The sequence below is a fragment of the Hyla sarda genome, chromosome 3 (genome assembly GCF_029499605.1).
Source record: "Hyla sarda isolate aHylSar1 chromosome 3, aHylSar1.hap1, whole genome shotgun sequence".
NCBI classification, from domain to species: Eukaryota; Metazoa; Chordata; class Amphibia; order Anura; family Hylidae; genus Hyla; species Hyla sarda.
Genome location: NC_079191.1, coordinates 55167886 through 55190446, shown reverse-complemented (window position 1 = coordinate 55190446; position 22561 = coordinate 55167886). Strand labels below are relative to the sequence as shown.

The following is a 22561-nucleotide window of genomic DNA, read 5'->3' as shown; positions in this document are numbered from 1 at the left end:
ACCGTGAATTTTTTTCTGTATTAATCCAGGTTCACACAGTGTTTCCTTAAAAATGCCACCTGTGTTCTTTCTGTATACTTCTAGGCTCCTGCTAGTTGGAGGCAGCGAGACAAATGAAGATGGAGTGTTGGAGGCGACGCAGCGTGGGCTCACCTCCTGGAGAGTACTCTCCGGTGCCCCTCATTACAAACAGGTCACTAATTACCAGGACGACGTGGGCACGGTGGGTAATGAGAAAAGCCTTGTGTGCATTTTAGGATTCATTTGCCACCCTTAATTATTTATCAGAGAATCTTTAATGTTCTTATTTAAATTTTCAGCAGTTTAACGTGTTTACAGTAAATTAAAAAATCATCAGATGCAACGTGTGGATAACCGCAGGCTCTGATCCTGGATGCCGAGATCGTCGCTTTCATTTACACTGCTTTCTCGGCACAACTAGGTCTGAGGCACCTATTTATGGCCATTTCAATTTAGCAGTTTAGTATTTACTTATAAATGGAATAGTCCTCTTAAAAAAAACACATTCATGTGTGAATATACGGTCATGTCCGTAAATGTTGGCACCCCTGAAATTTTTCTAGAAAATGAAGTGTTTCTCACAGAAAAGGATTGCAGTAACACATATTTTGCTATACACATGTTTATTCCCTTTGTGTGTATTGGAACTAAACCAAAAAAGGAGGAAAAAAAAAAGCAAATTGGACATAATGTCACAGAAAACTCCAAAAATGGGCTGGACAAAATTATTAGCACCCTTAACTGATTATTTGGTTGCACACCCTTTGGAAAAAATAACTGAAATCAGTCGCTTCCTATTAGGGATCGACTGATATAGATTTTTTTTAGGGCCGTTACCGATAATCTGTGAACTTTCAGGCCGATAGCCGATAACTTATACCGATATTCCGGTATAAATTATCGGCTATTTCTCCCCCCCGCCTGCCTACCCTCTGGCCAGAGACTGCCGCCGCCCGCTTCTCTCCCCCTGCTGGTCCTGAAACCAACCACCGCCGCTGCCCCATTGCCTCCCCCGTGCCCGGTTTTATAATGACCTGTTCCCTGGGTCCGCGCTACTTCTGGCTCCGGCGGCGTCCTGAGCTGTTACTGTGCACACTGACGGTGATGTCACGTTGAGGACGTCACTCGTCATTGCGCTGCGCAGCACACAGCAGTAGCGCAGGATGCCGCAGGAGCCAGAAGTAGCGCGGACCCCGGGAACAGGTTATTATAAAACCGGGGATGGGGGAGGCAATGGGGCAGCGGTGGCGGCGGTCTCTGGCCGAGGGGGTGGGACATTATCGGCATTATTGGCAAGGTAATTGCCGATAACGTCCAAAATCGTGAATATCGGCCGATAATATCGGCCAAACCAATTATCGGTCGATCCCTACTTCCTATAACCATCAATAAGCTTCTTACACCTCTCTGCCGGAATGTTGGACCACTCTTCCTTTGCAAACTGCTAGGGATCCACCGATATTGATTTTTTTAGGGCCGATACCAATACCGATACTCTGTGGAGGTTAGGGCCGATAGCCGATAACTTATACCGATATTCCGGTATAAGTTATCGGCTTTTTATCCCTCCCGGCGACACCGCTGCAGATCATTGATTTAAAGCGGGCGCTTTAAATCAATGAACTGCACCGGCTTTTGCGGTGCCAGAGACCGCCGCCGCCACCCGCTTCTCTCCCCTGCCTGTCCTGGGGTCCTCCTGAGTCCTATCACCGCCGCGCCGCACCCCCCACTGCCCCGGCCAGAGACCGCCGCCGCCGCTGCCCCATTGCCTCCCCCATCCCTGGTTTTATAATTACCTGTTCCCGGGGTCCGCGCTACTTCTGGCTCCGGCGTCGTCGTCCTGCGCTGTCGCTGTGCGCACTAACGGTGATGTCGCGTTGAGGACGTCACTCGCCATTTCGCAGCGCACAGCGTAACATAGGACGCCGCAGGAGCCAGAAGTAGCGTGGACCCTGGGAACAGGTAATTATAAGACCGGGGATGGGAGAGGCAGTTGGGCGGCGGTGGTCTCTGGCCGGGGTGGTGCGGTGGTGGTGGGGGCGGTGCGGGGCATTATCGGATTATCGGCAAGGTAATTGCTGATACTGATAACGTCCAAAATCGTAAATATCAGCCGATAATATTGGCCAAACTGATAATCGGTCAACCCCTACAAACTGCTCCAGGTCTCTCTTATTGGAAGGGTGCCTTTTCCCAACAGCAATTTTAAGATCTCTCCACAGGTGTTCAATGGGATTTAGATCTGGACTTATTGCTGGCCACTTCAGAACTCTCTAGCTCTTTTTTTTCCCATCCATTTCTGAGGGCTTTTTTACTTATGTTTGGGGTCATTGTCCTGCTGGATGACACTTGGCTGTACAGTATGACCCAAAATCCGTTGGTAATCCTCATGATTCCTTGCACACATTCAAGGCACCCAATGCCAGTGGCAAAACATCATTGAACCTCCACCATATTTCACTGTAGGTACCGTGTTCTTTTCTTTGTAGGCCTCACTCCGTTTTCGGTAGACAGTAGAATGATGTGCTTTACCACAAAGCTCTCTCTCTTGGTCTCATCTGTCCACAAGAGGTTTTCCCAGAAGGATTTTGGCTTACTCAAGTTCATTTTGGCAAAATGTAGGCTTGCTTTTATATGTCTCTGTGTCTGCAGTGGGGTCCTCCTGGGTCTCCTGCCATAGACTTTTCCACAGCTTGAATATCTTTGGAACTGGTTTGGGGCTGCTTATCCACCATCCGGACTATCCTGCGTTGACACCTTTTCATCAGTTTTTCTCTTCTGTCCATGCCCATGGAGATTAGCTACAGTGCCATGGGTTGCAAACTTCTTGATAATGTTGCGCACTGTGGACAAAGGCAAATCTAGATCTCTGGAGATGGACTTGTAACCTTGAGATTGTTAATATTTTTCCACAATTTTGGTTCTCAAGTCCTCACAGTTCTCTTCTCCGCTTTCTGTTGTCCATGCTTAGTGTGGCACACATAGACACACAATGTAAAGACTAAGTGAAATTCTCTCCTTTTTATCTGCTTTCAAGTTGGATTTTTATATTGCCCACACCTGTTAGGCTGGGTTCACACTACGTTTTGTCCCATACGGGAGCGCATACGGCAGGGGGGAGCTAAAAGCTCGCGCTCCCGTATGTGACCGTATGCGCTCCCGTATGTCATTCATTTCAATGAGCCGACCGGAGTGAAACGTTCGGTCCGGTCGGCTCATTTTTGCGCCGTATGCGCTTTTACAACCGGACCTAAAACCGTGGTTGACCACAGTTTTAGGTCCGGTTGTAAAAGCGCATACGGCGCAAAAATGAGCCGACCGGACCGAACGTTTCACTCCGGTCGGCTCATTGAAATGAATGACATACGGGAGCGCGAGATTTTAGCTCCCCCCTGCCGTATGCGCTCCCGTATGGGACAAAACGTAGTGTGAACCCAGCCTTACTTGACCCAGGTGAGTTTAAAGGAGCATCACATGCTTGACACAATCTTATTTTTCCACAATTTTTGAAAGGGTGCCAATAATTTTGTCCAGCCCATTTTTGGAGTTTGTTGTGACATTATGTCCAATTTGCTTTTTTTCCTCCCTTTTTTTGGTTTAGTATCAATACACACAAAGGGAATAAACATGTGTTACTGCAATGCTTTTCTGTTAGAAATACTTCATTTTCTAGAAACATTTCAGGCGTGCCAACATTTACGGCCATGACTGTAGAAATTAAGTGATTAGCACTGTTGTCTGTTACCTTCCTGTAAAGAATTAGTCCCTATGGGTCTGCATCACATGACTGTTGGCATGCCATTTGCCACCATATAGTGCCTCCCATCTAGCACTAAGTTCTCCTCTAGAAGCATTACTCTATAGCAGGGACCTCAAACTGGTGGCCCTCCAGATGTTGCAAAACTTCAACTCCCAGCATTCCTTACAGCCATTAGCTGCAGCAAATGGCTGTCTGGGCATGTACAGGCATACCAGGAGTTGAAGTTTTGCAACATCTAGAGGGCCACCAGTTTGAGATCCCTGCTCTATAGTGTAGCGTGTGATAGGCTTAAGTATAATGTAATATGTAAAGACAAGAAAGGGGAGGCCACTCTGAGGGCATATATCACCTGGACTGGATTGCGGTCAAACCCTGGTACCTATCTTCAGATCTCCTGTGGGGTGCACACATACAAGCATCAAGTATCGGAAAGATTCAATAAAGAAAAACGTAGGTGCACTCACCGCTAAGCAGAGACTACTGCATGCCGGGTCCGGTCCACGGGGAGCTGGATCTCAGCGAAGGCGCAAGAAGTGTGGCGCTCGGAGGCTACGCCGGCAGTTTCGCACGTAAGTGCGTGCTTCTTCCGGTCTCAGGCAGGAAGATGCACGTACTTACGTGCGAAACTGCCAGCGTAGCCTCCAAGCGCCACACTTCCTGCGCCTTCGCTGAGATCCAGCTCCCCGTGGACCGGACCCGGCATGCAGTAGTCTCTGCTTAGCGGTGAGTGCACCTACGTTTTTCTTTATTGAATCTTAAGTATAATGTACTTTAAAAATTAGAGGCTCGCAGACAAACATACAGTATTGGCTCTATTACAGACCCGTACAACATGGGGTTATCCAGGAAAAAACGTTTTTTTTTTTATATATCAACTGGCTCTAGAAAGTTAAACAGATTTGTAAATTACGTCTATTAAGAAATCTTAATCCTTTCAGTACTTATGAGCTTCTGAAGTTAAGGTTGTTCTTTTCTGTCAAACTCCTCTCTGATGACAGGGTCTCGGGAACCGCCCAGTTTAGAAGCAAATCCCCATTTCAAACCTCTTCTAAACTGGGCGGTTCCCGAGACATGTGTCATCAGAGAGAGCTTAGACAGAAAAGAACAACCTTAACTTCAGAAGCTCATAAGTACTGAAAGGATTAAGATTTTTAATAGAAGTAATTTACAAATCTGTTTAACTTTCTGGAGCCAGTTGAAATATTTATAAAAAAAAAAAAAGTTTTTTCCCTGGATAACCCCTTTAATATGGTCTTGTGCAAGATGCCTGAATGAAATAAAAGACCAATGTGAGTGGGGAACATTTGTATACTATGCTATGAACTTTCTATCCAGTATATATATAACTCAACGTGTGTATGTATGTGTGTGTGTATGTTCCAGCATCACATCCAAACTGCTAAAGATATTAACATGAAACTTGGCATACGTGTTACTTATATGTCAACAACAAACATAGGATAGGTAATTTAACCCTTACTCACCCCCATTTGCCAGGGGCAGGGTTTATGTTTAAAGTCCCATACAAGTCAATGGGAAATATATGTTACTGTATAACTTTCAAACGGCTTGAGATATTTCGATAATACTTGGTCACATGTTACTTATATGTCCACTTAAAATATAGGATAGTTAATTTAACCCTTAACTACCCCCATTTGTGAGGGTCAGGGTTTTTGTTTAAAGTCCCATGCAAATCAATGGGAAATGTATGTTCCCACATAACTTCTGTACGGCTGGAGATATTTCAATACCTGGTACACATTTTATGGGACGGGATAGGAGGACCGGGATAGGAGGACGGGATAGGAGGTCGTGATATGACAACAATATATGAGGACGGGATATGAAGTCAAAAGTTTCCTCCTTAGTTTATTTTCCTCCCCAACAAGGATTAGGAAAGAAAAACCGGGCAACGCCAGGTACTCAGCTAGTGTGTGTATATATATATGAACAGGAAAATAATTGCTTTTATTCTTGTGCCAAAGGCTAGGCCCCATATTGTGGCCCATGGCCCAGGCCCCTGTTGTGCTTAAAATTCTGGCTATATGTTTTAGCTGCCTTCATTCCCTAATAGAACATGTAATGGAAAGTATGGAGAAGACAGTGTGGTAAACTGACAACTAAATAAACTCATTACTAAGTAGGTTTTTGGTTATTTCTTTCAATTACAAGTAATGCTGAGATAAATAAAATAATTTCTAATACCTTAACACGTGTGATTCATATGTACCAATAATTCACAATAGTTGTAAATTAAATTTTAAAATTGCCTGAAGGGGCTTAGATGCGTCCTGGGAAATGTAATGACATAAGTGCTTTATTTATCCCCCTCTTTTGTCGTATTTTCTTATGTTGTGTGAATTTTGGCCTCCAATTTGAGTTGTCGCTGTAACGCATGACTTGATCTCGTTTTACAGGCGCTGAAGGGAAAAGGATTGTGGAGGATTATTAAGCTGCGATTATCTAACAGACACGGAACTGAACAGGTAATGGGGATTTACTTCATTAATTTAGTTCCAGCATATGGAAAACAATTTGATTGCGAATCATTGGTGTACGGCAGGAAAGGAAAGAGCGGCTTACCAGGGCGACTCCGATGCAAAAGTTCACATTAATAATCAGCTGTTGCTTCTTTGTCTAACAAAATAAGCGGAAATTGTATTTATTGTTGTATAATAGGGTTTTAGTGTGTAAATACTGATATCAGAAGACTATTTGGTTAGCTAAGTCATGTACTGGAATAGCTGCTATTCTTGATTTGCTTGTTTATTCCATTTGTGTCTATACCTCTGTGTATTTATTTTAGTTAAAGGAGATATATCATGCATAAAAACTTACCTCCTATTCAGAGGATAGAGCATAAGATTTAGATTGAGAGGGTCCGACCACCGGGATGCCAGCGATCTCCTGGACGAGCATGAAGCAGCGGCCGACACCCCCCCTCTATGTATCCCTATGTGAGAGCCGTAGATAGCCGAACAGCTCTCTCATAGAGATACATAGAGGGGGCGTGTCAGCCGCCACTTCATGCGGTGGTCAACACACCCTGTTCCTGGGGAGAGCCAGGGTCCTTTGGACCAAACATAATGTCTATATGTGACTATGGGGCTCAAAAAGGGGGTCTGCTTTGCTTATAAGTGCCAAAGGAAAGTGTATCTCTTTTGGGAAATCAACTGAACATAGACACTAATGCTATGCCGTGGTTTTAGGTGCGGTCACAAAACCGGATACGGGGCAGAAGTGAGCCAACTGGAGTCAACATTTGACTCCGGACAGCTCAATGAAATGAATTAGATACGGGCCGGGTCCGGCTGGGATACAGAAGCACACAGTTTTCGCTACCCCCCAGCTATATCCGGGTCCCATACTGTAAAAACGTAGTGTGAACCCAGCCTAAGACTTTGAGCAAGTGCAGTGATTATACTTTGTGCTCTGCAAAGCCAAAGGCATTATGGGAAATATAGGCTGCATTAGGAAACCATATCATAAGAATTAGTAATCAAGATAGCAGACAGTCCATGCATGCTACATTAACTGTCAATTAACATAACTTAAAGTGGGTTTCCCACTACATATACAATATTTATGACATAACAATGGAATATGTGTGAAATATCTATTAGGTAGGGTCTTGACCTGAGGTTCATCTAATCACTAAAAAGGGCTATTTAATATTGCTTAGTAGTACCACTGCAGCTTAAAGGGGTTATCCAGGAAAAAACTGGCTCCAGAAACTGGCTCCAGAAAGTTAAACAGATATGTAAATGACTTCTATAAAAAAATCTTAATCCTTTCAGTACTTATGAACTGCTGAAGTTGAGTTGTTCTTTTCTGTATAAGTGCTCTCTGATGACACGTGTCTGGGGAACCGCCCAGTTTAGAAGCAAATCCCCATATCAAACCTCTACTACTCTGTGCAGTTCCCGAGACAAGCAGAGATGTCAGCAGAGAGCACTGTTGCCAGACAGAAAACAACAGCTCAACTTCAGCAGCAGATAATTATTGAAAGGATTAAGATTTTTTAATAGAAGCAATTTACAAATCTGTTTAACTTTCTGGATATAAAAAAAAAAAAAAATGTTTTTATTTTTTCCTGGAATACTCCTTTAAGTTTAGTGATTAGTTGGGATCCATAGGTTTTACCTGAGAAGTGTATCTTATTTACATTCTATGAATAGAAATGGTGGGAAAACTTGGTTTACCCATGAGCAACTACCTCTGCCATTAGGTGTAAATTCTAGACCTCTTTTGTAGAATGTTAGTTTTTTGTGGCGTCCTTTTGTAAAGGTGCCAAACTCTAGGCATATTACTTATGTGGCCAAAGCAGGGGTACACCATCCTAGATGCAAGGTGAGAATTCCTCCTAAAGCATCCGTACATAGCTGACTGCAGGGGGTTAAGATTTTGGCAGATATACAGTCCATACTTTCACCAATTTAGGATGGGGCACTATTTTACTTTTTAGCCTGTAAAAAGTACTAACCATACTCCTGGACTGAAATATGGGTAATTTCGTCTTACTGAGGCCATCATTTGTATGTGTAATCCCACAACAAGTGAGCCATTGCTCTGCCTGCCAAATCACAAAAATATACTTTGGCAAGTCATTGAGAACACTTAACAGTGAGGCGCAGACATTTTTGTTAAGCTGAGCCGTCGTTGCTGAATGACCTAGAGAGCTGAACGGCCGCAGAGTCATTAATTCCGTTTCGGCCCACGAGATAGCAGCTTCAAGTGCCTCTGTCCAATGGATGGCTGCTCAAGGGTTAAGTCATGTTTTTATTGACTTGGAAACACTTAGTAGGTATCTTCTCTGTCAATGGGCCGTATAATTGTGGCCTTTTGTGGAGGATATCTTGTTAAACATCACACAAGCGTAGTAGCTAACTGCTATTCATTGCAATATGTTCGTTTTATTTTCCAGCTCCTTTGTCAGTAAGCAGCGCTAATTTAACAATCCGGTAAAACAGATGCATTTCCCTAGAGATAAGAGTCCGAGCTTGTTTTGTGAGATGCGCTGGATGCAGCATTGTAATCCTCGTCCCGCTCCGGGGCATTTGTTATTAAATTACTAATGCATTTGAATTTAAGAGGCTGATTCGTGGGCCCCAGGGACGGCCCTTAAACAGATGCTTAGCCTGGTTTATAGCCGGGACAGGCTGCACTATATAGAGAACGGTCTGTATTTGTTTACAAAAGGAAATTGCAATAAATATATCACTGTCCAGTCAAATATAACACAGATTGTGACCAAGGTAGCTGTAGTTTAAAATCATGTATTTCCAAAAATTAGCTTACCTTATCTGGTGTTTTGGTCCAGATTCTCATCAACAAAATAAACAAAAATATTACTACATCATCTTATATAGCCAGTGGTGGCATGTCCATAGAATATGCCTTCACACACTGATCAGTGAGGCTCTACATGCTCTGTTTCAAACTAGATGGGATTAGTCATAGTATGACTAGGTGCATCTAGCACGAAACACGTCAGGTGCTACATTGCTCCTGTGCATGTCCTTCTTGTAATGTGGATTCCTGAATAAAGCAAGAAATGTGTTTTACGTTCCACCGTTGTGCTCAGCAATTCTCTATTTTCTATAATCCTGCCTGTAATCATAATAAGATGACTGCTGAGAAGTGATCTCTACAGAGCAGGAAGTGTTAGTCTACTGTAAGGGGTCATACACTCTACATATTTTCTGGGCTGAGATTCCATAGTGTAAATGGGGCCTAAGAATCAGAGTGAAAACATCAGTGAAGATTTCAGCACTTTTAATTTTTTTTGGGATATATATATATATATATGTACAAAAAAAAAAAAAGTTGCAACAGCACTCTTGGTCAAAAAATGGGGGCTCTTAGCGCACTTTTTGATCAAAATGTGTCCCCCCATCCACCACGCGGAGGTGGCCTCATATCGGATGGGACCCTAACATGATAACTCACCTCTGCTGTGCATACAGCCTCTGACTGTGTGACATGTTGGATCAGCCATTGACTAAACCACCCCCAGTCTGAGAGGGGTGGGGTGCACGGCTAAAGAGGGCGCCACACCCCCCAACTTACAAAGTAAAAACAAAAGGAAAAATAGCCAGCACAACAACCTAATACACAGGTGCCCGCTGCTGTGGCAAATACAAAATGTACAAAAAAAAGAAAGTTGCAACAGCACTCTTGGTCAAAAAATGGAGGCTCTTACCGCACTTTTTGATAAAATGTGTCCCCCCATCCACCACGCGGAGGTGGCCTCATATCGGATGGGACCCTAACATAACTTACCTCTGCTGTGCATATAGCCTCTGACTGTGTGACAATATATATTTTTATATATACTCGAATATAAGCCGAGTTTTTCAGCACGATTTTGCGTGCTGAAAACACCCCCCTCGGTTTATACTCGAGTGAACTCTCCACCCTCAGTGGTCTTCAACCTTCGGACCTCCAGATGTTTCAAAACTACAACTCCCAGCATGCCCGGACAGCCGATGGCTGTCCGGGCATGCTGGGAGTTGTAGTTTTGAAGCATCTGGAGGTCCGCAGGTTGAAGACCACTGTTCAGACATTGACAGGCGGTGATGATGAAGGGGGTGGGGGTTGGGATGATATGATGACAGGTGGTGATGATGAAGGGGGGGTGTGGGATGATGAGAGGGGGATGATGACAGGCGGTGATGATGAAGGGGGGTGTGGGATGATGACAGGCGGTGATGATGAAGGGGGGGGTTGTGGGATGATGGCGGGGATGATGACAGGCGGTGATGATGAAGGAGGGGTTTGGGATGATGAGGAGGGGATAATAGGGGGATGATGACAGGTGGTAATGATGAAGGGAGGATGATGACAGGGTGATGATGATGAGGCTGTTCATGTCGGGGTTCTGGATGATGACAGGGGGGGATGATGTATTTCCCATCCTAGGCTTATAGTCGAGTCAATAACTTCATGTTTTTTTGGGGTGAAATTAGGGGCCTCGGCTTATATTCAGGTCGGCTTATACTAGAGTATATACGGTATGTATGTGTGTGTGTGTGTATATATATATATATATATATATATATATATATATATATATATATATATATATATATTAACATGTATTGAAAAATCTTAAAAAATATGTTTAACATTGAAGTTTGGTTTAAACAATTTCGTTTTTTGTTTTTTTTTATAGACAAAGTAATTTTTACAACAAACCATATAGTTACAATGTCCATTACATAATAGCATTAGCTTGACCAATGACGGATTGCCTATATATTAGGATTACAGATAAAAATTATTCACAGAAGAACCTGTTATTTGTTTTATTTCCTAACGCACTTCTCTAGCTACACGGTTCCCTTTAGGGAATTTTCAAGCAGGATCCACCAGAAAAATTCAGCTGCACTGCGGACATCCTGATTTTAGCATCTGCAGAAACAATGAACAGGTTTAATGTTTCTGCGGATCCTATTGAGATGGTGCATTTCCAAGTGTGTCTCCACTTGCACATTTTTGTAAATAATTTTTAATATTTTTTATTTTTTTTTATGTAATTCTATACTTTTTATTTTCAAATTTTAAATGTAAGGAAATGACACAACCTTCCCTACACAGAGAGTGAGACCAACAACAGGCATTTGTAATGCATGGCGATAGTCACTAAGTGGTCATAGAAACATAGAATGTGTCGGCAAATAAGAACCACTTGGCCTATCTAGTTTGCCCAAAAATCTGAATAGTCCCTGGCCCTATCTTATATGAAGGATAGCCTTCTAACTATCCCATCCATACATGCTTAAACTCCTTCACTGTATTTGCAGATACCACTTCTGCAGGAAGTCTATTCCATGCATCCACTACTCTCTCAGTAAAGTAATACTTCCTGATATTACTGCAGAAACCTTTCCCTCTAATATAAAACTATGTCCTCTTGTGGTAGTTCTTATTCTTTTAAATCTCCTCTCGTCCTCCTTTACCGTGTTGATTTTCTTTATGTATAGATTATTATTTATGTATATAAAAGTTTATCCCCTCTGTCTTGTCTTGGATTCTATACATCTTAAAGGGGTATTCCATTGAAAACCTCTTATCCCTATCCTTTGGATAAGATGTTAGATTGCGGTGGTCCTGCCACTGGGGACACCGTGATCTCGGGGCCGGCAGCGGCGGCGTCCAGAACACGAAAGCTTGCAGCTTTCGTGTTTGTGACGTCACGCCACACCACCTCCATTCATGTCTATGGGAGGGGGCGTGACGGCTAGTACGTAGCCCTCACGCCTCCTCCCATAGATGTGAATGGAGGGGGGTGGTGGCTGGCATCGCCAGTCATCTGCAGAGGCCCAGAGTTCGGTCCGTGAATCGGGTGACAGGGGTGCCGCAGCGGAGATCACGGGGGTCCCCAGCTGCGGGACCCCTGCAATCTAACATCTTATCCCCTATCCTAAGATGTTTTCAGCAGAGTACCCCTTTATGGTCCTTCAACCTTTCCTGATTAGTTCTATCCTGCAATCCATGGACTAGTTTAGTTTATGGATTGCATGGTGAAAATCCCAAAGGCATAACAGTGGAAAAATCAGAAGCAAGAAAGAAGAGAGTGAATAAAGAGGAGATGGACCAAAAGGGGAGGGAAAGGGGAAAAGAATTAGAAAGCAAATGATTATATAGACACTCGGACCATAAACAACAGCCATCAGGGAACCAGAGGGGAAGGGGAGGGAACAGATCCCAACAGCCTTGGAGTGGAGGTTGCAAATATTTTTTTCTCTCTTAAAAATCATCTTTCCTGTATCCTCCTCCAGAGACAAATATAGATTTTCAGCGTCTATTTCCCTAAAACATTATTACTTACTTGTTGGTCAATGTGGCAGGTCCATCCTAGTGCAGCTTCCCTAGTTACCTTCTTGTGACTTTCCACGATGGCTCTCCTTGGAGGAATCTCGTGTTGGCTTATCCCCACCGTTAAAAACACATCCACACTCAGCCAAGCCAAGTGTGCATGTGTATAGCGTGATCAGACAAGATAGCTGTCGGGAGAACAAGTGTTCAGCTGACCTCTATCAGCAGTGTATGGCCAGCTTTAGTCTTTATGGTGTTTTGTTCCTCTAGTTCCGAATATAAGAACAACTTTGCTTGTACATTTTTCATATCCCTTTTGTATCTACTCCTTGAGTTTTGTAGAATGACTTTGTATTGTATAGCTCAGTCTTTGTAGGTTTAGTTGGGAACAATTCCTGTAGATAAAAAGAATAGACTGAATGTCATATCATCAAAAAGGGGAATACATACTGTGCAGGTAAGGAGGAGGATTGATTTATCTGGCGGTAATAGTTTACATCAAGGGTTTATGTCTTAACTTCTATTTTACACCATTTACATACCTCCATCATTGTTGTCCTGATATAGTTGGCCTTGGATTACTTGTTCAATGTTTTGTTTTTGTTTTTTTCTACTGGGCTGGAATTTCCAGTTTCTGAAGGTATTTTTTATTTTATTTTATTTACTGTGATTTAAAGGCCTCCATGCACATGAGAAGAAAAACAAATTATCAGAACCTGAGAATTTCGTCAGGGTCATCAGAATATATGGAGGCCTCCTGACTCTCCACAACAGATGAGGTCAGGCTTGTTAATTTTCAACTGTCCTATCCTGTTGTTCTTGGAGAGGGAAGCGATTGCCACCTTAAAAGGTATTGTTTAGAAGGGAATTAAGAGCTGATGGTAAGGGGGGCATTTCAATCCAGGACCTTTATCTGTCAGCAGGGAGCAGCAAAAAAGACCATTCCTCATGCTGAATGTCTCCCTCAGATCAGAGCTGGTCTTGTAGCAGGCCTGCCAGTGGTCAGTGGACCTTTCTAACAAAATAGGAACAGCAACTTTATCATTTCTATAATGTGTTGTTTTTTTTTTTTTTTGTGTGTGTGAGCTAAATTGTGATCCTTATTTTAATTATTTTCTTCTGGTCTTACAGGATGGTATTTTTAAGATGAGTCTTTCTCCTGATGGAAATCTTCTGGCAGCCATTCATTTCTCTGGCAAACTGTCGATATGGGAGATCCCATCATTACGACTACAGGGAGAGTGGTCTCAGAGTGACCAGGTATGAACTGTACATGTACACGATTACTGTTACTTATCTTTAAAAAAAAAATCTCTCTGTGCTCGCTCCCTCCCTTTCTGTGCTCGCTCCCTCCCTTTCTGTGCTCGCTCCCTCCCTTTCTGTGCTCGCTCCCTCCCTTTCTGTGCTCGCTCCCTCCCTCCCTGTGCTCGCTCCCTCCCTCCCTGTGCTCGCTCCCTCCCTTTCTGTGCTCGCTTCCTCCCTTTCTGTTCTCGCTCCCTCCCTCCCTTTCTGTGCTCGCTCCCTCCCTCCCTTTCTGTGCTCGCTCCCTCCCTCCCTGTGCTCGCTCCTTCCCTCTCTGTGCTCGCTCCTTCCCTCTCTGTGCTCGCTCCCTCCCTTTCTGTGCTCGCTCCTTCCCTTTCTGTGCTCGCTCCTTCCCTTTCTGTGCTCGCTCCCTCCCTTTCTGTGCTCGCTCCCTTCCTGTGCTCGCTCCCTCCCTTCCTGTGCTCGCTCCTTCCCTTCATGTGCTCGCTCCTTCCCTTCATGTGCTCGCTCCCTCCCTTTCTGTGCTCGCTCCCTCTCTTTCTGTGCTCGCTCCCTCTCTTTCTGTGCTTGCTTGCGCCTTCTCTTTCTGCTCTCGCCCGCTCGCTCTTTCTCTCTAACATTTTTCTTATGTCATTTATATGTCAGATCTCCCTTATCCACTTCACATATCAATTCTTTTTTTATCAACAATTATTGCTCATAATTCTGATTGTGAAGATATGTGATTTTTTTCTATCTTTTATCAGACTTCCCATATGCTTTTATTTATCTATGAGCTCCTGCATTGATTGGTATTATCCCTCACATATAGCACAAGTGCAGTCATGATAAGCTCTCAGAGAAAGGCAGGTCTATACCTTGTCTGGATGAGAATTTTAATCTGCAGTGAACTTTACAGAACATTTTTCCATCCTCTTTGTACCTGACATGACTGCAGAACATTTCCCTCCTATATGACCTGTTCTCCAATAACCACGGTTAGAGAAGTGGAATAATTGTACACATGATGATGTAGAACGCGATCTGCCGGATGTTTATAGGTAGGCGTATATAATTGTCCCAGCCGTGCTGGCTGAGAGCCGTAATGTGGACAGTATTATCTAATTGAATTGGAAAGCTTTTTGTTGAATAGCTCTGCTATTTACAGGTGTAATCTCCCAGTGCAATGGTTATGTGTACATACAGATAATAATCGCACAAGAAAAAAATTAGCAAATATTTTAACATACTTGCTCCATTTTTCCCATGTGGTTAAAAGTGGCACTGTTTTTTTTTGTTTTTGTTTTTTTACATTAAATGTGTTTTAAACAAAAGAAAAACCAACCCTACCCCCTCCATGTAAATGTTACCCTGAACAAGACTTGTGGTCAAAAAGCCAATGAGCCATATGTACAAATTTGGGGTCAAATGTTCTTTACAGCCATGCCCTGTTATACCCTACAAACATGCCGACAAGTCCACTTTAAGCTGGCTTTAGGTGACCAAACAAAGCAGTGACTCAAGGATGACAAGTAAATAAATTAAACTATGACCTGATGAGGGTGACCATCCTAGAAATACTGAAGGACTGGTACGAAACACACATGCAGAGAGAACACTTCATATTTGCTCCTCAACATTGTGCAAATTGTGTGCAACTACATGAAGAGTTTGGCGGAGGTGAATGATGCTAAGGGTTATCTAGAAGTTGTTAAACTTCGGATGTTTACTGACTGCAGTCAGCAGAGGACGTGAACAGTGCAACCAGTTGTCTGCTATATGTTTAGTTGTATTGGAGGAGATTTATCAAAACCTGTGCAGAGGAAACGTTGACCAGTTGCCCATAACAAAGGGATTGTCTTTTATTTTTCAGAGGCCTTGGTTGCTATGGGCAATTGGTAGACTTTTCTCTGCACAGTTTTTGATGAATCTCCCCCATAGTTAGTACCCTAAACCAAAAAATAACTCTGTTCCTGCGAATTCTGTTCCCTCATTGGCTGATAACTATAGGGGCAGGGCTTGGCCAAGGGTGGGGCTCGAAGGGGTTTTCCCTTAAAGCAAAGTTGGTAGAAAAGTTGATAAAATCAGCTGTGTACCACATACCTTTCTGTAAAAGTGTGCTATATTTTAGGTAAAATTACCTCATCTGCACAGGTTTTGATAAACCTCCCTCATTATGTTTGTCTACAATTGTTACTTGAATAACAAAAAAAACACATTTTGTTATATATATTTCACCTACTTCTTCTCCCTGCACTGCGGATGTTTATTCAGTGGGCTTTATTATAGACAAGAACAGTACAGCGATTATATGTTATTAGTTTAGTTAGATTCTGTTTGTCTATCATTGTGACTTAGATATCAATCAGACCACATTTTATTAATAAGCAATACAGAAATCCAGGCAATTGTTCACTTACTTTTTCTTGCAACTGTCAGTGGATCTCAGTAGAGATGAGCGAACTTACAGTAAATTTGATTCGTCACGAACTTCTCGGCTCGGCAGTAGATGGCTTTTCCTGCATAATTTAGTTCAGCTTTCAGGTGCTCCGGTGGGTTGGAAAGGTGGATACAGTCCTAGGAGACTCTTTCCTAGGAATGTATCCACCTTTTCCAGCCCACCGGAGCCCCTGAAGGCTGAACTAATTTTACGCAGGATAAGTCATCAACTGCCGAGCCGAGAAGTTCGTGACGAATCAAATTTACTGTAAGTTCGCTCATCTCTAGATCTCAGTCTTTTTGGTTTATTCAACTATCCTGTTTCTCCACTTACAAATTGATAGTGATAAGCTTTAAGGTGCTTATACACTTTTAATAGCTTTTAGTTGCATGTTCTTTTTGCTACCCCCCCTTCATACATCTAAACATTCAGCTTGTTCAAATGTTTATTTATTATGCAAAGGGAATCGGGAAATAAGCCACTGTCAGACAGCGATGACCCTTCTTTCCTCGACAGAAATCAGAAATCTTTCCTCTTTCCCAGAAATCAGTGGGTGTTAAAACTTTTGACTAATGTGTACGGGGGACTTAAAGGAGAACTCCAGCAACGTTTTTCTTTATCCTATACTGTATACCTGGGCTGCTGGAATGAAAATAATAAACTGTGATCTACATTTTTCCACTGCCGCTTGAATTGGTCTCCCGTCCTACGGCAAAAGGAAATGCCGGATGGAAATTCTGTGGTGTGAACCAGGCCTAAGTTTGGGCAAATTAAAACCTGGCGGTTCAGCCATTGGTAGCTTTATTCTTCAGAAATTACTTCCATTTTTCAAAGTTCTCTGGGTACCTAGAATAGATGAGTATAGGTCAAAGAGATCTGAGTCTGACATCCCAGACTTTTAAGGGCAACTGGGGCACTTCGAAAAGGGAAAAAATGTATGCAGACTAAAGCAATCAATGACAGAACAGTCAGGTTTAGGTTTGGCTGCACTTGCTGTAAATTTGCTGAACACTAGATTTGACCACTTTGGCGTGCTTGCCTGCCTAGCTGTAGGCAGGATGGGCCTGTCACACTGTACAGTAACAAGAGACTGGATAGATCAGTTCCATGACACTTAAAAGCCCTGAACACAGCACTTGGATCAGGTCAAGTGCTCCTGAATGATACGAGATATGCTTATCTTTATGTCTGACTATACAGATCACTGGTAATACCAGTGATCTGTATATGAGGATAGCAGGGAACACACACAAATGTGTTTTCTGCTGACCTGTGCCCCCATTATAAAAAACTGCTAAACTAAAAGTTGCACAATAATTTGCCAATTTGTTCAATTGTCCCCATCTCATTTTTCCAGGCAATTTTATAAATTAATATTTACCCCAGGAATTTATACAATAATTCTCCTATGCAAGTGATGCCAAATAAGCGAAACGTAAGATGTTTGATACCTTTATAGCAGCCATAAATGATGGCCCTATTTTAGCTTTAACTGTAAGGCCTTTAGCTCCAGACACAGGCTCTGTATATGACTGATTATTACCAGGTACAGAAATTTTTAAAGAAAAAAAGTGCAAAAGCAGATAGAGCCATGGAAGAACATACAAAAGTGTTGGCTAGGGTTAACTAGTTAGGTAGCATTTATGTCTTCTGGCTCCCAGATTTGGAAAAACTACTGTGCCCAATTGTTCACCTTTTAATTTTGACCCATAGCGATTAGGAGGGTGATCCTGTGCATGATATTGCTCTTCACTCCCCAGCTTATATCAGTCTTAGTCTCACTGCTCTATTATAAGTCTATGGAGCAGCGAGACCAACATCACTACGAGCCGGGGAGTGAACAGCCATACCCACCACTGCTCCATGCTCCTTATCCTGCTCAATATGGATCTCAGCACTGAGACCCTGACCGATCAGAACTTTTGACGTGACAATCGGTAACACAACAAAAAGTGTCAGTGCAGGCCTTACCCGCAGCAAGTATTGAGCAGACTTCTTTGTGTATGGAAGTGTAGTGCTATGTGGAACTATTTCATATCCATTTATCTATTGTCTGTGTAGATTTTTATAGTTTTTTTTTCATCTTTACTTTATTGCTTTCTATGAAACAAGTAAAATTTACATAAAAAGTTTTCTACAGGGTTTTATGTTTTTGTTTTTCATAAGAAATTATGGCCACCTTTTCCTTAGTGCTATTTGTGAAGAAATGAGATTTTTTTTTCAATTGTATCCTAAATATTTATTTGTGCTCGTAGCCCATTAGTTCAGCAGCAGGGGATTTCTGAAGGGATGGAAGCAGATCGGTAAACATTCGGCAGCACAATAAGCTTTAAAACGGTTGCAACATAATTAGGAAGAAAACTAACAACACTATTTGAAAACTAAATAAAAGTAAGTTTTGTGAAGCCGTGTGAAGTCAGCTGCATTCTCTGAGGAACCTGGGGAAGACAGGATTGGCGTTAATGATGAGCCTTTTATGTGTAATGGGGAATTCTGTTCTGTATTTTGACACTTCTGGTTCTAGTCATGTGGAACATAGCGCAATGCAGTATTGACATGTAAGCAATATAGAAAATTATCTTTTTCCACTCATATTATGGCACAGAAATTGAACTGTTAGTATCTGACATTGTGCTCCAATAATTCAATGATGGCCTTTAGAGTTTTTTTTTTTTTTTTTTTCATTTATTACTAAGACAAGTTTCAAAATAAAGGTGAATAATTGGGCAGTAGTTGTTCTAAATCTGGTAGTCAGAAGACGTAAATGCTACCTAATTACCTAGCTATCCCTGGCCAACAATTATGTATGTTCTTTCCTGTCTCTCTCTGTTTTTGCACTTTTTGTCAAAAAATTTCTGTACATAGCAATAATCAGCCATATACTAGGCTTATGTCTAGAGCTCAGGGAAAGCTTAGGTCAGATTCACACTGCGGAATTCCGTTTTGAAGTTCCGCTTGGAAATTCCAGTGCAGCAGAGTCCCATTGCTGGCAATTGTATTCCATTTCACAGTGCACACTATGGAATTATGTGAAATTCCTCCACCAAAAGAATCCGCTACCCCAACATTGCAGTCTATTTTTTCGGTCCCTATCCAATACACTTTAAAATCATAACCCCCCCCAAATTTCAAAGAAAGGGCAACAAAAACATAAAAACAAAACATGTAAGGATATATTAAAGATGGTATTATGGTAGGCCATCAATATCAGATAAACAAATGCTTGACACCCAACACCGCCACCAATCATCTGTTTGAAGAGTCTGCGACTCTCATCCTAGCACGGGGCACTTTTACTACTAAAAGTATGGCGCCTAACACGGACAGACAATTATAATATGTTTACCGTACATACAGGTTAAAAGATAAAAAATCCAGTGTAATCAGATGGTAAAACATCACAAATGCTCACAATAGACAATAATTGTGGGCTTCTGACTGCAACAGTTGGTGATATAAAATGTAGTGAAATAAATAAAGTACAAGTGTATACACTAAAATAATGAACTGATGAGGTGTCCAAAATACTTTCTATGGACACCGCCTGGTTGTAGAGGTCTTAAAAAAAAAAAAAAAAATAAACATATATATATATATATATATATATATATATATATATATATATATATATGTGTGTATATAGCTAAATGGGACGAGTATTTTCCTCAGGGAGAGGCACCATTTCTGGTGTAAATCAGCCATTAGCACTCTGCGGGCTTTCTGGGTAAGAGGTCTCTCATCCTCAAGCCAGGCCAGAACACCCTGCTTTGTACTGACGAGGGGCAAGCACCCCGAAACAGCTGTCTGCAGATGGGACTTCTTCCCTTGTGGGGAGAATTCTGACTTGGCATTAATCCCAATAAGACTTCTGAGCCTTTGGTGCTTTGTCTGTTAGGGAGAGATCAGCCGGGGAAGCGGCTCCTCCCTTTCCCGGCCCTATCAAAAACTTGTTTGGGAAAAACTTTCCTGATAGAAGTTTGAGCCTTATTAATGGTACAAAATAAACCCACATATTTTCCCATCTCTTGAATAAAATCATTTCCAAAGAGGGATCCTTCTGTGGGTTTCTCTGGCTCTTTAGAGGCTAAGTTTATAAGCTGAGGATCTATCTTTATGAGAATAGATTGCTTACGATCAGTGGAAATTGCTGCATTTGCATTTCCAAATAGACAAATGGCACGTTGTGCCCATCCTAAAAGGACTTCCGTGTTAACGGGTCTACCACTGGCGGAGGATTCCTCGGCCATGTCTAATATTTTTGTGAGTGGACTTATTAGGTCCATAAGTTTGTCTTGACAAGCACGGAAGCTTCGATCTAGACCTTTTTTTTAGGATTTATTCCTGATTTTGTAAGAAATTTTGTAAGGACAGAGTCCAATTCAGGGGTAAGGGCGGAATTATTAGGCAAAGTTGGTCGAGGTTTACTCTGCCTTCAACTTGTTTCTAGTGGCTCTATCAAGGCCTTTATAAAGTCTGGTAGTTATACATTTTGCCACTTTTGGAGTAGGTAACCATTCACCAGATCTAGGATGGTGAATGAGGGATGGATCAAAGTAGGATTGATCCTGTTCTGTATCTATATCAACTTCCTGTTCAACAGGGTCATCAGCTATCTCGCCACTTTCTTCCGAAGAATAATCGGATTCTGCAAGGATGTCATCACATACCACAGAAACGACCGATTCATCAGAATCTGATTCAATGAAAGAATCTGGTTTTGTCCGCTTAGCGGATTTCTTAGCCTTTTTGGGAATAACTTCCTCAGGGTTAGAGGGTATGGGGTGTCTTGATGGAACACCGGTATAGTGACCAGTTTTAGGTCCTTTATTAAATGTAACTTGGCGTGTTCTCTTAGTAGATTTTTTATGAGGAACGTCGCCATCATTAATGTGGTTATGTTTGGCGGTAGCTTTTTTAGGAATGTGGAATCCCTTCGCCATATCAGCGACAGATGTCTCAGGTGACCAATACATTTCGGATGGTGTAGTAGGTCCAGAAATGGTATTGGAAGGGCCAGGACGGGAGAGGGCCACAGAGATAGTTTTATTAATGCTGTCTTGTAAGGCAGACACTGCCCTAGCCACAGATTCATCTACAAGAGATTTCAGATGGTCATGAGGAACATTGTCAGCTGGAGCATTATTATTTGAGACACATCCATGATGAAAGAATATTGGGAGATGATAAATAAAATAGTTTCTCAATGTAGAGTAAGACAGTTTATGCAGACAGAAATATTACTATATTCTGTCAAATATTAAATAATGATTGACTGTGCATGAGTGGAATAAGAAATCGGAACATAAATATATGTACAGCAAAAGAAATTAAGGAATAAGGGGAAAAAAGGGGGGGAGGGGAAATAATGGGAAAAGAAATAAAATATATATATATATATATATATGTATATTAATTGAATTAGAGAAATCGGTATCAATATACAGAAATAAGAAAGAAATGATATCATTAAAAGGATATATATAGGGAATAAGAATGAACTTTTATTGAAATTAGTGTAAATGAAATAGTGGAAATAAATGAAAAACAGTAAGGAACTAAGGTACTTATCTGAGCACACTGCTGAGCAGCAAAAGAAGAGGAAGAAATACTGGCAACTGTCACTGTTATACCTTATCCTGCTTCCTGATTGGTTACTATACATGACAGCATCCTAGGATATGCCATACCTGTTAAAGTTTTTTCTGTATTATTACTTTTAACCCTTTTGCTGCTGAGATAAGTAAAAGAGGATTAAGCATAATATGAGCGTCTTATATTTACATAAAATTGTGGGCTTCTAATTGCAACAGTTGGTGATAAACAATGTAGTGGAATAAAGAAAGTACAAGTGTGTACACTAAAATAATGAACTGATGAGGTGTCCAAAATACTTTCTATGGACACCGCCTGGTTGTACATGTCTTAAAAAAAAAAAAAAAATTTATATGTATGTATGTATGTATGTGTATATATATATATATATATATATATATATATATATATATATATATATATATATATATATATATATATATAGCTAAAAGGGACACCCTGCTCTGTACTGATGAGGGGCAAGCACCCCGAAACAGCTGTCTGCAGATGGGACTTCTTCCCTTCTGGGGAGAATTCTGACTTGGCATTAATCCCAATTAGCTTCTGAGACTTTGTAACCAAAGCCAGAGCTGATCATAGGGCACGCTACCTTATATGGCGGTGTGATGGGAAACTTATTTGCATATATCTATCTAATCTATCTATATTAGGATGTGAATGTG

At 41.8% G+C, this 22561-nt stretch overlaps 1 protein-coding gene across 3 annotated transcripts in view; it reads left to right on the top strand.

The window, feature by feature from the left end:
* Nucleotides 1–22561, top strand: part of NBAS (NBAS subunit of NRZ tethering complex) — a 701350-nt gene that overhangs the window by 74197 nt on the left and 604592 nt on the right. For all 3 annotated transcript variants that reach the window (XM_056564221.1, XM_056564220.1, XM_056564222.1), the window contains 3 exons: nt 85–223; nt 6202–6270; nt 13736–13864. In XM_056564221.1, the coding sequence (XP_056420196.1) occupies nt 85–223; nt 6202–6270; nt 13736–13864 (337 nt within the window). The remainder of the gene's footprint in view (nt 1–84; nt 224–6201; nt 6271–13735; nt 13865–22561) is intronic.